Source organism: Delphinus delphis, chromosome 7, assembly GCF_949987515.2.
Source record: "Delphinus delphis chromosome 7, mDelDel1.2, whole genome shotgun sequence".
Lineage (NCBI taxonomy): Eukaryota > Metazoa > Chordata > Mammalia > Artiodactyla > Delphinidae > Delphinus > Delphinus delphis.
The window spans coordinates 32,317,081-32,332,244 of NC_082689.1; the positions used below are offsets into that span (position 1 = coordinate 32,317,081).

The 15,164-nt window shown below is 39.9% G+C and overlaps 1 protein-coding gene across 2 annotated transcripts in view; it reads left to right on the top strand.

The window, feature by feature from the left end:
* Window positions 1-819: 819 nt before the first annotated feature.
* RAPH1 (Ras association (RalGDS/AF-6) and pleckstrin homology domains 1) overlaps window positions 820-15,164 on the top strand; it is a 98,402-nt gene continuing 84,057 nt past the window's right edge. Inside the window, exon 1 of one of the 2 annotated variants that reach the window (XM_060016245.1) lies at window positions 820-1,062. Coding sequence is in view for 1 of the 2 variants with exons in the window: in XM_060016244.1 (XP_059872227.1) it covers window positions 1,986-2,036 (51 nt within the window). In the remaining variant the exon portion in view is untranslated. Of the gene's footprint in view, window positions 1,063-1,092; window positions 2,037-15,164 lie in introns of those variants that run through there. The other variant, XM_060016244.1, reaches the window with a different exon arrangement.

The window sequence follows — 15,164 nt, forward strand, 5'->3', positions numbered from 1 at the left end:
TTAAGTCCAAGTCAAGCCTACATCAAATTAAGCAGCATCTGAGTAACTTAGAGCTTGGTGATAAAGAATAAAGGTGCTATCACCTTACTCCTAAACCATTTCAATAAGGGGTGTGTGTGTGTGACAGAAATTAAGAACGCAAGATAAGCAAATTGCAAAGCTAAAAAATAATCGAAGATAATTGAAATGTCCAATTTCTAAAAGCTTCCTAAAATAGTGCATGAAACTGCAGAGAGAGTCATTGGCCAGAATGTGATTTCCTAAAAAAGGCCTCACACTGCAACAAAGGTCAGTTTAAGTGCCTAAGGCCCCATCTGAGGGTTGCTGGAGTCCTGGAATACTCCAGCAGGAAGGTGCACGCATACAAGTCCTTGACAGACGTGCTCAAGGCTTCACTGTGTCCCAGGGCCCTCGGAGAGAGGCCGCTGGACCTGCTTCCAAGGAAAAGCGAGCAGGGGTGGAACAGCACCGTAATTTTCCTCCCTCACTCATTCATTCTCCGATTCACTGGTTCCTGGAGGCGGTTCCCAGGGACGCGCTGAGGAAAGGCGGAGCGCGGGCGGCCCCCGCTGGGTGCGGTCGGGCGCCTGGGGCTGAGGGTGAGCCTGGCGGGCCAGGGGGCGCGGACCGCGGGCGCCCGGGAGGGGCGGGCTCGGCTGCCTGCGCCGGAAGTGAGTGGCGGGTGGCGGGTGGCGGGCGGGAGTGGGGGGAGCGAGCGGTCGGACTCCAGTCGGTCAGCCCGGCGGCCGCCCTGCCCTCAGCCCCGCCTTCTGCGTCTCGGCCGGACGCGGCTTCATTCGGATCCGCAGCCGCTGGGCGCTGCGGCCGCCCCGCCCGCCGCGCGCTCCGCCCAGCCCCCGCCGCCGCTGCCAGGGCGGTCGGTCAGTCAGTCAGTCACGGAGCGCGCGGCGCGGGAGCTGCGGACCTTCGCGGCGTCTCCGGAGAAGGAGCGCCGCGCCTGGGGAGGAGGTGGCGGCGGCGGCTGGACGAGCGCGAGCGGCGGCTGCCCAGCCCGGGGCCGCCCCGGAGCCGGGCCCGCCGGAGGACCGAGCCGTTGCCACGGTGAGTGCTCAGCCTCGCTCTCGGGCCCGGCCGGGCGCAGGGTTGGGAAGCGCTGCCGTCGCTCCCGCCTCCATTTTCCCGGCGCCCGGCCCCGCCATCCGGGCGCGTTGCGGACGGCCGAGCCTGGGGCGGGGTCGCGGCCGCGGCCGAGGCCGGGGCCGGGGCTGGTCGGACCTTGCCCGTCAGGCGGCCGGCCGGTGTTTGGGGGTCTGCGGGGCCTGGGCTGTACCCTGCGCCCCTGGGGGCCGCGACAGAGGGAGACAATGAGATGCAGGGCCGCCTGGGGAGGGTGCGGTTGGGCTTCTCCGACCCGGCACCGGGGACTGGTGGCCCGGGACCGCGGGAAGGAAAGGACTGTTCCCCCGACTAGCCACAGAAACCAGTGATTCGGTGTCTGGGGTTCCTCGGGTTTCAGTGCTCCCCATCTTTCGTAAATGAGTTCAGTGCAGAGATTTAGGAAGGCGGGGCACCTTCTGTGTCTTCTTTCTAATTAAGCAGGCTGAGTAATTGCTCCATTGCTTTTGAGCCCATCTCTTCTGCGTCTGTTTGCATTCCCGCCGGAAATCCAAACTGCAGTTCATGCGGGGGGGGGGAGGGGGGGAGAAGGAAGGCAGTGTAATAGCATTAGGATGCCTTCGTTTTAAGACGGTTTGAAAGATGTGGTTAATAATTCAGGCGGAGTCTTAGGGTGTCCCCGCGGTGTGAGCTGGAAACCGCGTAAGTCATTGCTTGTAAGCATGAAGACGTGGCTTAGTATGAAATAAGAGCTTTGGGGAAGGGTGTAAGCGTTACATCAAATGTGACTTGTTTGTGTGTATCTCATATATTCTGTGGGAAGGGCAATTGGGGAAATCTGAGCGAACTGAACGGTTCACTTAGCCTCCAGATAAGGGTTGGTGTTGTCGGCAGCATTTGTCTTGGTGATGTGGAGAGCTGCCTCTGTGTGTGAAGTCCGCGGTAAAGGAACAGTAAAGGTAACCAACCGGCTAGGGATGGGGCGTGATGGGGTTATTAAAATGGTAGTAGTGAGTCCGTAGGAATATTAAATTCAGCAAGTATTTATGGAATACCTACTATCTGTTAGGCAGGGTGGGGGATATAAAGTGAACAAGAATGCAGCGTATAGCGGTGGAAAGAGCTCTTTGAAGCCAGGGAAACCAGGGGCGCCGTAAGCACTGGAATTGGCTGGTAGTGTGACGTTGGATAAGCTGTTGAACTCTCAACAGTACGGTTCTCTGTCAGTAAAATGGGAATAACTAAGACCACATGCTTACCTCCCGAGATGGCTGTCAAAGGATTAAATGAGATAATGTATGCAAAATGCCTAGCACCTTGCAGGGCACCACGGCGTTTTTAACAAATGTTAATTCCTTTTCTCTCTAGCCTACTGCTCCTGAGATTTTCTTGGGGGGAGGTGGGAGAAGTGAATGTAGGTAATTGTAATGCAATGCATTATATAATAAAATGTTGAAGGAGAGGTGCAAAATGGGGAAGTGAAGAGGCGAGGGAATAATTCTAAATTGGGAGCACTGGGGGAAAATTCATGGAAGCTGTGGCATTTAAGTGGAACCTTTAAGGATGGGTAGGATTTCAGCTGATGTAGATGGGCAGGGTGAGGACATTCCTAGTAGAGGTGGAGGAATTGAGGAACAGCAATGGGGGAAGGGCAAAATTAGAGACACTCAAAGGCTTTTTAGCTCTTGTTGAGTCTGACCTTCAAAGATTGTCTCTGTTATTTTGCTTTCTGTGTTGTGAATTTACCAGAAACCAGATTTAGTATATTCAAGTAAGTACAGAAATGTCTACAAAGCTCAATACATGATTTTTTGGATAAGACATTTTGTGGTATTTGGACTGCTTCTCTCTCCTGTTTGAATTTAATAAAGAATTATTTGTAGCTAGTTCCTTGTGATGAATAATAGTTCTATTTGGCAGAAAAAGCCGCTGATATTGTCAGTCAGAGGTCTTACTAAGATTATATAGTGAGTAACTGGCTGAAAGATATGGAGTAGTGGGCACATATTGGGTGTGTCTCAAACTCTTGATCAGTATTGTTTGTTTTCACAAATATTTTAACACTTAATTTTCAGAAGAGGTGTTTTTAACCATTGTCTTGTCTTTGAAAAGAATTAAAATGGCTTTTCTTTTGGTTTTGCTACCTTTTGGTTCCCATCCCATGCATAATTATTTATTAGATGAGCATGGTGGATGGCTATCACAATATCATTCACAGATACTTGGACACACATTATAAAATCTCATGACTTTGCCTTGGTTCTGAAGTAGTTGAATGTCAACATTAGTATTGTTGATCTCAAACACTTATTTTAGGAAAATTAATATTAGCAAAACAAGATATATGACCTCAAGCAAATCACTTTTCTTGGACTCTCAATTCCTTTACCTATAAAGTGAGAAATTTGGGTTAAATCACTGGTTTTCAATCTGTGTTTTACTGAACTCTAGAACTCTGAAGAGGACTTTCAGAGGTTCTCCAGGTGTTTTGAGTTTAATTGCATTAAAATTGTGTTTTAAACCCAGAATAATAAAAAGCAACTACTTTTTGAGATGCACTATTTTAAGTGCTTTACATGTATTGACTTATTTCATCCTTGCTATAATCCTGTGATGTAGGTTCTGTTAATATGTGAAAAAACAGGCACAGACTACAGAGCTATAAAGTGGCAGAGCTGGGTTTGAAAGCAGGCAGCATAACTCTTAAGCTTGTGTTCTTAACTACATTCCTATATTGGCCACCATAATAAATAACACGCAATTTTTTTTTATTGTGGTAAAATATACAACATAAAATTTACCATTTTAACCATTTTTAATTGTACAGTTCAGTGGTATTAAGTACATTCACATAGTTGTGCAGCCATCATCACTATCCATCTCTAGAACTTTTTCATCCTCTCAAACTGAAACTACCCATTAAACATTAACTTCCCACCCCCTTTCCCTCTGGCCCCTGGTAACCACTTTTCTACTTTGTGATTTTGACTACTCTAGATACTTCATATAAATGGGATCATGCAATATTTGTTTTTGCTTTTTATCTGGCTTATTTCACTTAGCACAGTATCTTTTTTTTGAATATCAAATTTATTTTTATTTTGGGGGGGCATAATTAAACCTTTTATTATTTTTCTTAACATCTTTATTGGCGTATAATTGCTTTACAATGGTGTGTTAGTTTCTGCTTTATAACAAAGTGAATCAGTTATACATATACATATATCCCCATATCCCCTCCCTCTTGCATCTCCCTCCCACTCTCCTTATCCCACCCCTCTAGGTGGTCACAAAGCACTGAGCTGATCTCCCTGTAGCACAGTATCTTTAAGATTCATCCATGTTGCAGCATGAATCAGAGTTTCATTACTTTTTAAGGCTGAGTAATATTTCATTGTATGTGTATATACCACATTTTGTTTATTCATCTGTAGATGGACATTTGGTTGTTTCCACCTCTTAGCTGTTGTAATACTGCTCTGAACATTGATGTACACATATCTACTCAGGTCCCTGCTTTCACTTCATTTGGGTATATACCCAGAAGTGGAATTGCTGGATCATATGGTAATTCTGTGTTGGATTTTTGAGGAACTGCCACACCGTTTTCTACAGCAGCTGCAGCATTTTACACATTTGCAGCTGCAGCCAGCACAAGGGTTTCAGTTTCTCCACATCCTCACCTCAACACTTGTCATTTTCTGTGTTTTTGATAATAGCCATCCTAATGAGTGTGAAGTGGTATCTCATTGTGGTTTTGATTTGTATTTTTCTAATGATTAGGGATGTGGAGCATCTTTTCATGTACTTGTTGGCCATTTGTGTATCTTCTTTGTAGAAATGTCTATCCAAGTCCTTTGCCAATTTAAAAGATCGGGTTGTTTTGCTGTTGTTGAGTTGTGGCAATTCTTTATATACTCTAGATATTAATCTCAGATCCATGATTTACAAATATTTTCTCTTATTCTGTGGGTTGCCTTTTTACTCTGTTGATAGTGTCCTTTGATGTATAGAAGTTTTTCATTTTAATGATGTCCACTTGATCTATTTTTTCTTTTGTTGCCTGTGCTTTTGGTGTCCAGGAAATCATTGCCAAATCCAACGTCATGAAGCTTTTCCCCTGTATTTTCTTCGAAGAGCTTTATAGTTTTCGCTATTATATTTAGCTCTTTGATCCATTTTGAGTTAATACTTGCATATGGTTTTAGGTAAGGGTACAACTTCATCCTTTTGGTTGTGGATATCCAGTTTTTCCAGCACCATTTTTGAAAGAACTGTCCTTTCCACATTGAATGGTCTTGGCACCCTCTTGTACATATATATAAAATTTTCTCACATTGAAAACAGTAGTGCTGCATTGGTTACACTTGCTTAATTGGGGGGGGAAGCATTCCTTAGAATGAAGCTTCTTTTACTATCTCTGATTATTTGTGAATTTTAAATGGGTAAGGAAAGTTGTAGTTTGCAGTAAGTTTTTTAAAAATTCAGTCCTGTGCATGTCTATTCATATAGAATTGTCTAAACAGTACATTACTATGGCATATAAACTGCGTTTGGTTAAATGACAGGCAAGACTCAAGCCCATTCCTTTGGGGGTATACTCATCCTGTGTAAGTCAATTTGTTTAGTAACAAATGAACATGTAACACTAAGTCCTGGTATCATGTTACAGTATAGATGTTTTATAGCTCATTGCAAGTTTTAGGTTTTTCTTGTTTGCCTTGTAAGCAGTTTTTAGATATTGTTACTAACTCATTTTGAAAAGAAAATTCTTATTTAAAAAATTTCTCAAATCAATTTAATTGAAACATATCCTGAGACTGCAAAAGAAACCATTAAAAGCTACTAAGAAAACAAAGCAAGTGCTGCTACCTACTTGCAACTACTTATCTGAGTGAAATAAAAACAAAACTTTACAGAAATAAATGGGTTGTTTAGGTGTCAAGACTAACATCTCTAACCCTCATTTGTCTCTTTGAGTTTTTAATAAATTATATTTGAACATAAAATGGTATTAGCAGTGCTTTTGCAGTTATATATATTTGCCATGCTGCGTAAGATTTCTTCTGGAAAAGTTTTGTTGTGAAATGTTAGAAACCCCTCAGATTATATGATGTCTACACTTCATCCTGTGCTCTTAATCACTGTCATTTTAAGATATAGTATTTACCACACTTTGGGGCAGATGTCTTAAAATACATCACTCAGGGCTTCCCTGGTGGCGCAGTGGTTGAGAGTCCGCCTGCCGATGCAGGGGACACGGGTTTGTGCCCCTGTCTGGGAAGATCCCACATGCCGCAGAGCGGCTGGGCCCGTGAGCCATGGCCGCTGAGCCTGCGCGTCCGGAGCCTGCGCGTCCGGAGCCTGCGCTCCGCAACAGTGAGAGGCCCGTGTACCGCAAAAAAACAAATCAAAACAAAAACATCGCTCATAACTTATAAATTGACTTTTTAAAAAGCATATGTTCTGCTATTCATAAAATATATATTGTTACTCTGCTTTAGGCAGAGCTACGCATAATGGAGAAATCAAAGAAATAGGTATATCTCCCCTCCAAAATAGAGAGGATACTAGTTTAAGTGCAGGATACAAGGAATCAGTAGAGAATGTAATTTAAGGGAGCAGAGTGTAAAAAGAAACAGAAGAGACTGGTGTTTGTTAGACTTGGAAAAGAAGGGACAAGTCATCCCTTTACATGAGAAGAAAAGCAAGATTGCGTGGCCCATAATTGATGTCTTGTCATTTGTGTAGCTCTAAAAATGTAAGCCCCCTGGTGAAGAATGGTGAAATCTGGAGAAAATTAGAACTGTGAACATATTGAATAGGCCCAAATATTGTAGAATTACAATAGTAAGTACAGTTTTTAAATTGTACTTGAAAATTGAATGCTTTTTTGGAAATCACTTTTAGAATGATCTTACTAAGTTTGATATGTTTGAAGAAGAGTGTTAGCTAAGTCAGTACAGCAAAATAACTAGCAGTGTGACTTGAAAATACAATATATTCTTTATGTATCCCAGACTGTACGTGCCTCTATCCATGGTTCCAAACATAGTTTATTTTCCCTAATTTTTCTAGTCAAAATTCTACTCATCCTTTGAGTCCCAGTTCCATTGCCACACACCTTTGTGAAGCTGTTTGATACTAAGTAGAATTCATTGCCTTCCTCTTCATTCCTCTAGACCTTACTTGATTTTCCCTATATTGTAAATAATTGTATACTGTCTTAAATCCCTGATTCTGGAGTATTGGATCTAGTTTTACTCATCTGAAGTCTCTCAGTCCCTTAAATATAATAGAAGTGCAATAAAAACGGTTTTAACGAGGACTTCCGTGGTGGCGCAGTGGTTAAGAATCCGCCTGCCAATGCACGGGACACAGGTTCAAGCCCTGGTCCGGGAAGATCCCACATGCCGCGGAGCAACTAAGCCCGTGTGCCACAACTACTGAGCCTGCGCTCTAGAGCCCAGGAGCCACAACTACTGAGCCCGCGTGCCACAACTACTGAAAAGCCCGTGTGCCTAGAGCCCACGCTCCGCAACAAGAGAAGCCACCACAATGAGAAGCCTGCACACCGCAACGAAGAGTAGCCCTCGCTCGCTGCAACTAGAGAAAGCCCGCATGCAGCAACGAAGACCCAACACAGCCCTAAATAAATAAATAAATAAAGGTTTTAATGAAAGCCATCATTTGAAGAATTCTTTATGGTTGGTGTTACATCTCCTGAAAGAATCCATAAAAATCGAATAATGTTTATTTTATTTATAAAGAACAATTCTTTCTCGCCTTATTTGGTTTATTTTATAATGTAACAAATGACTTTAGAGACTTGTGAAGGGAATCAGTGATCCTCTTTATCTGTGAATAGAGTTCTTTATAAATGTTAGTAATGGCTCAAAAACCTTTTTGTTTACCCTAAGTTTTTTAAATAAATATTTGTTTTTTAAAGCAAGCGTAATGAATACAGTGCATTATGTTTGAAAAATCTTGGTTGTACTGCTTAGTAATACAGAAATTCCAAAGTCTGGATCTTAAATTTGTTTATTTTGGTACTTGGTTTTAATGCTTGTCTTAGCTAAAAGGCAGCTCATGCAGGGACACGTACCCCAAAAGAATAACTGCCTCTTTGGCTATACTTTCTAAATGGAGATACTCATTGTTGAATTTCTGTCCATCAATTATGCAGATTTGGCTAGCAGAGTTTGCCCTTTCTATACAAACCAATGTGAGGATTTGCATTTATATGTTTTTAATAAATGTATTCAAAATCCAGAGAAACTACGTATGGAAGGCATTTAAAGAATTAGAAAATGGTTTTTCTGTGTTTAGAGTGTGCAGGTATGAGTATTCAAGATGACACACATTGACTTCTTTTGAAATACAGTTATTTTCTTACTAAAAAAATGCTTCATTTACCTTTAAGGTACACGTAGATTAACTATGTTTTTGTTTTTAAAAACAACTGCTAGGTAGCGTACTGCTAACCGTCACTGATCACAGAAAGTCAGCAAATTTAGACTTTGTGTGTGTATGTGTGAAAGATAAATGCTTAACTCATCTTTAAATTTGACAACTCTTTTAAAATACTTTGCCATGAGACAACCAGTAAACCTGTTTGGTATAAAATACTTAACTGGTCACTCCTCAACTACATCAGCAACATTCTGTAACACTTGGTGCTGTTTCTGTTTCAGCTTGTCTTTTGCGGCAGTAGTTGCATTTGAGGTTAAACCTTACTTCCCCTGCCCCAACTTTCTTTTGTTGAGGTCAAAGCAGCTGCTTCATGAAGGATTAGATAATACAGTTTTTCCATAAAATATTGTTTCTATAAAGGAAATCATTTACTGTAAGAATATGTCTTCCCTGGAACACCAGTCTCTTGCAGCAATTTGCAAAAAGGTGCGTTCTTTATTTCATTTTTTTTTTTTTTTTTTTTTTTTTTTTGCGGTACGCGGGCCTCTCACTGTTGTGGCCTCTCCCGTTGCGGAGCGCAGGCTCCGGACGCACAGGCTCAGCGGCCATGGCTCACGGGCCCAGCCGCTCCGCGGCATGTGGGATCTTCCCGGACCGGGACACGAACCTGTGTCCCCTGCATCGGCAGGCGGACTCTCAACCACTGTGCCACCAGGGAAGCCCCTTTATTTCATTTTTGAAAAAGATTCCAGCAAATACTATCACTCTTCCCTCCAAATATTTAGAATCATTTAGTACCAGAATACTTAGACTACTTTATATATATGATGTGTGACTGTCTGACAGGTGGCCATAATGAAGAGGCCAGTGTCGTTTTCTATGATAAGGATACACATGTATTATATTGTATTACATTATATGGTACTTAAAATACATATGTGTATTAAGATAAAGATTAAATAGAACTCCTAATATGTTGTTCTTATACCCTAATGGATCATCACTCATACTTCCTGGGTTATAATCACCTCCATTTTGGAAATCGCTATACAAGTACTGTTGATAATAATGAACCTTTTATATCAAGTTCCATTTCATAGTGTATAATATACTTGTATGAAGCCATCTTAAAAATAAAGCACTTGGGACAAGACATTCTGATTTTCTTACTAATTAGAAAGAAATGTTTGTGGAAGAAAAATAGATAAATTTCAACAAAGTGAGACCTTAATAAAATTTATTCTTTTAAAAAAATTTTATTTATTTATTTATTTATTTATTTATGGCTGTGTTGGGTCTTCACTGCTGTGCACGGGCTTTCTCTAGTTGCAGCGAGCGGGGGCTACTCTTCGTTGCGGTGCGCGGGCTTCTCATTGCGGTGGCTTCTCTTGTTGTGGAGCACGGGCTCTAGGCAAGCAGGCACGCAGGCTTCAGTAGTTGTGGCACGTGGGCTCTAGAATGCAGGCTCAGTAGTTGTGGCGCAGGGGCTGAGTTGCTCCGCCTCATGTGGGATCTTCCCGGACCAGGGCTCTAACTCGTGTCCCCTGCATTGGCAGGCGGATTCTTAACCACTGCGCCATCGGGAAGCCCAATAAAATTTATTCTTTACCACAATTGAAGTTATTAGCTTATTTTAGAATCTTCAGTTTGGATTTTACATTATGCTTTCAGGAATTAGGGTGAATTAAAAGTACCCATTTAAAATTTAATTTAGTAATTCAGTAGTGTTGATAGACATAATTTTTCCATGCCCATAGTGAGCATTTTTTTCCTTGAATCTCTAGCAAGATAGAAAACGTTTCCATGACTCTACCCTTTATCTTTCCCTTTCTTCTCTACTTCTGCAACTGCAGCCACAGTTGCTTCATCACAGATATATTTTGCCTGTTCTAGAATTTTGTATTAGTTGAATCATATGTATGTGTTCCTTTGTCTCTGACTTCTTGCCCTCAGCATGATGTTTTTAGATCCATCCATGTTATTGCTTGTATCAGTAGTTTGTTTCTTTTTATTGTGGAGTAATATATGCAATTGTACGAATATTGAATGTACCATAGATTTGTTTATCCAGTTTCCTTTTGGTGGGCACCTGGACTGTTTCCAATTTGGGACTACTGTGAAGAAAACTGCCATGAATATTTTTGTACAAGTGTTTTTGTGGACAAATGTTTCATTTCTCTTGGATAAAGGAGTGGAATTGCTAGGTCATACGTAGATGTTCCTCTTTTTAAAGACTTGTATTTGAAGAACAATATACACATGTATCATAAACGTACACTTCTACAACCTGAATACTCCTGTGTAACCAGAACATAGATGAAAAAGAAAATTACCAGTGTGCCAGAAACCCTCCTCATATTTGCTTTTCTATACGACTGCCCTGTCATGGGTAGCCACTGCCTTGACTCCTTACTCTAATTTTGCTGTAAAGTCTTTTGGTCTGCTTGTTTCTTTAAATTTTTTTTCTAATTTATTGAGGTATAATTTCCACATAATAAACTGCACGCATTAAAGGATACTGTTTGATAAGTTTTCATACACCTGTTAAGCTATCACTGCAAACAAGGTAGGGAACATATTCATCATCCCCCAGTTTCTTCACATCCCTTTGCCAGTCATGCTCCCCTCCACCTCTGTCTCCGTGCAACCTGTCACTGTAGATTAGTTTGAATTTTCTAGAATTTGATGTATGGAATCATACAGTGTTCTCTTTCAGTCGTTCTCTCTCTCTAGTCTGGTTTATTTTTATGCAGAATAATGATTTTTTTAACAAGTCTATACAAAAGTCTTTATTTTAACATTAAAAAGAAAGAATCACATGTTCTTTCTCACAGCTTTACCAGACTGAACCATCCGATAAGTTACATGCACACAGGGACTTGGCAGATTATTGCACAGCTTTTCAACGGGTTGAGTCAGGACCAAGTGGCCACCTTCCCCACAGCTGGGCTCTGAATAATGATTCAGAATAATGATTATAGATTGATATAATAGAATAATAATTTTTAGATCGATCCATATTGTTTGGATTAGTTCCTTTTTATTACTGAATGGTATTACATTATGTGTATATACCACATTTTGTTTATCCATTCACCTGTTGATAGCTATTTGGGCTGCTTTCATTTCTAGCCTTTTACTAATAAAGCCGCTGTGACATTTTGTACAAATGGAGACAGATATATGTACACATATATCTTCATGAATGTGTTTTTATTTCTCTTGGATAAATACTATGAGGACATGCTGAGTTATATAGGGTACATGTATTTTTAATTTTTTAAGGAACTGGCAAACTTTTCCAAACCTGTATCATATTATGTATCCAACCGCATTATATGACAATTTTAATTACTCTACATCCTAGCACTTGGTATCGTCAGTCGTTTTCATTCTAGCCACTGGAATGGATACATAGTGGTATCTCATTGTGCTTTTAATTTGCATCTCCCTGATTACTAATAATGTTGAGCGAATTTTCATGTTATTAGCCATTTGGGAAGTGACTGTGCAAGTCTTTTGCCCATTTAAAAAATTGGGTTGTTTTATCTTTTTTAATTTAGTTGTAGCAGTTCTTTATATATTCTAGGTACAAGTCCTTTATCAGATATATTTGTGAATTTTTTTTTTTTTTCGTGGTATCCGGGCCTCTCACTGTTGTGGCCTCTCCCATTGCGGAGCACAGGCTCCGGACGCGCAGGCTCAGCGGCCATGGCTCACGGGCCCAGCCGCTCCGCGGCATGTGGGATCTTCCCGGACCAGGGCACAAACCCGTGTCCCCTGCACCGGCAGGCGGACTCTCAACCACTGCGCCATCAGGGAAGCCCTGTGAATGTTTTTTCTTAGTCTGTGGCTTCCCTGTTTATTTTTTAGTGATGTATTTCAGATAGCAGAAGTTTTGATATTGCACTTCATGAAAATGATCAATATTTCCTTTTATGGTTAGTGATTTCTTTGTCCTAATAAATCTTGGCCCACACTAAAGTTGCAAAGATATCTCCCTATGTTTTTTCCTAGGAGCATTATGATTATAGTTTTCACATTTCAGTCTGTGATTCATTTTGTTTATGGTGTGATGTAGAGGTCGAACCCCACCCCCTATCCCATGTTTATACAATATCCATTTGTTCCAGCATCATTTATTTAAAAAAAAAAAAGTGCTTTCCATTTTTGTCAATTATATCTCAGTAAAGCTGAGGAAGGCCCCCTTTCCTTTCCTCCTTTGAAATCTTCGTTGAAAATATTTGACAATAAGCGTGGGTCTATTTCTGTACTCTCCATTCTGTTACAATGATGTAATTCTCTCTTCTTTTGCTAGAATTACATTGTCTTGATTACTTAGCCTTATAGTGAGTAAGAAGTCAAGGTAGAGGATATCCCCCAAGTTCTTTTCGCAGATTGTTTTGACTATTTTAGGTCACTTGCCTTTCCATATAAATTTTAGAATTAGATATTGGGATATACACCAGGAGTGTTATCATTAAATTGGAAACCTAGTCAATATGGGGAGAATTGGCTTATAATAATATAGTATCTTCCAATCCATTAACATGGTATATCTGTCCATTTATTTAGATCTCTAATTTCTCTCAGCAGTATTTTACATTTTTCACTTGGCATAGAATAAGCACTGCTTGCTGTCCTATTTGTATCTTTTTTTTTTTTATGGCCAAATCATACTTTACACAAGCTTATTTTTATAAGTAAAGGTTTGGTATGGAGATTTTCCATTTGATAACCTTTATCTAATGCATAGATGAAGGGACCACCTGTTCTGATGTGACAGTGCTACAAATAGAGGAGACTGAAACATATCTTTAGAAACATTAAAGCAGAAGCTTACAGCTTTATAGTTATTGGCATAATTCTTTTGACTTGTATGGTTGTGGATATTAATATTTAAAGAGACATCTTTATTAGCATAGCCTAGTATTTTTAGAATCAGAAGTAAAACAGAATCTTATCAGTTTAATTGGAGCATTAGTTCTTACCAGAGGAGTTTGCATTTTGAGTTTGCATTTTGTAGTTTGCCTTTTCTTCCCCCTTTCATTAATAATACTAATGGAAATATGCAACTCTCAGAAATGTATAAAGAAGAAAATAAAACATAATCCTACCACCCAGAACTGATTACAGTTAAAATTTTTGGTATATTTTCTCGTGTGTGTGTGTGTGTGTGCGTGCACATGCCTGTTTATATAGCTCATTATTGTATGCATAATTTAGTTCTTCTTTCATTTAAATGCTTATATCACTAGCATTTTCCCATGCAGTAAATGCTTTATGAATAATTTACAACATCTGCATTATAATCCAGGATGGACAATAAAACACACTTGAATTTACTCAGTTTTTCTTTTTTTGTGGGATATTTAGTTGCCTTTCCCCCTCCCCGTGTGTGTGTGTGTGTGTGTGTGTGTGTGTGTGTGTGTTTAATATTTGGCTTTAATGAGCATACTTGTTCACAATCTTTGTCCGTATTTTTAATGTCTTTCTAACATTGTTTTAAAGTCAGAAAAGTTTTAAACTGAAGTGTAAGATATGATAGACATCTGCATACTCATCACCAGGAGTAATCAATTGTTTATATTTTGCTTCAAATAATTTGTTGAAGGAGAAATAACAGATAAAACAAAAATCCTCCCCAGATAACAATTTGTGTTATTCTGGTGCATATTTTAGCGCATTTAACAAATGTGTGTCCATAAAATTTTACTTATTACTGTCTGTGCTTTTGAATTTTATAGAAACAATAAATTATATCTTCTTCTAAAATTTGCATATTTTACTCAACTGTGTGGTTTGAAATTATTAGTACTGGTTCTTGTAGATCCAGTTCATTCTTTTTATCAGAATAAGCCAGTTTTTCCATTCCTCTTTTGAGGGGGGTTAGTTAGATAGATAGGATGCCACAGTGAACATCCTTTTACATTTCTCCTGGTGCTTGTATCTTACATATTTGGGCACTTAGAAGTGGTATTGCAGGATCATAAGGTGCATAATCTCCAGAAGGCTCTCCAAAGCGGTGGGGAGTACATGTCCCGACCGGCAATGTTCTCATTGCTCCACATCCTCCCCGCCCCCTGGTTTTATCAGACTTACTGTTTTTTTGCCAACTTGATGAGTACGAAATGGATAATATTTTTTTCTTTAGTATGTTTTTAGAGATATTGTTATTAGGATGGGAGCACAAGGTTCTGTAGCGTATTCAGTGAAACTTTTTATGCTTGGAAATTGTATTCTTTCAGATATCCATTAAGAAATGTTTTCTAATCACACATTAAAACTTTTAAAGAGTTTTGAATAAAAGCATTGTTGTTTATGTTTATTCACAGTGGGGTATAATTGTTTTGTCTAAAGAAGTATTATCTGTCCTGGCTATAAGACTGATATTGGAGAATTGCCTAAAATGCATTAACTCTTATGTTGTGACATCTGTGTAGATAATTTAGATGATTATTTGGCTAACAGAACCTTGACTGATTTTACTTCTTGTGAGCTTTTTGGCGAAACATTTAATTTTTTAAATCATGTACAGTCAAGTAAAAATGTAATATCCAGTTGTAATTTTTTTCATTTCAACAACTGACAATTGCTTATGACACAAGAGTAGAAATGATTTACTGTGGAAATTCTGAATGTATTATTCCTACAAAAGTTGTCTTCCCTAACCC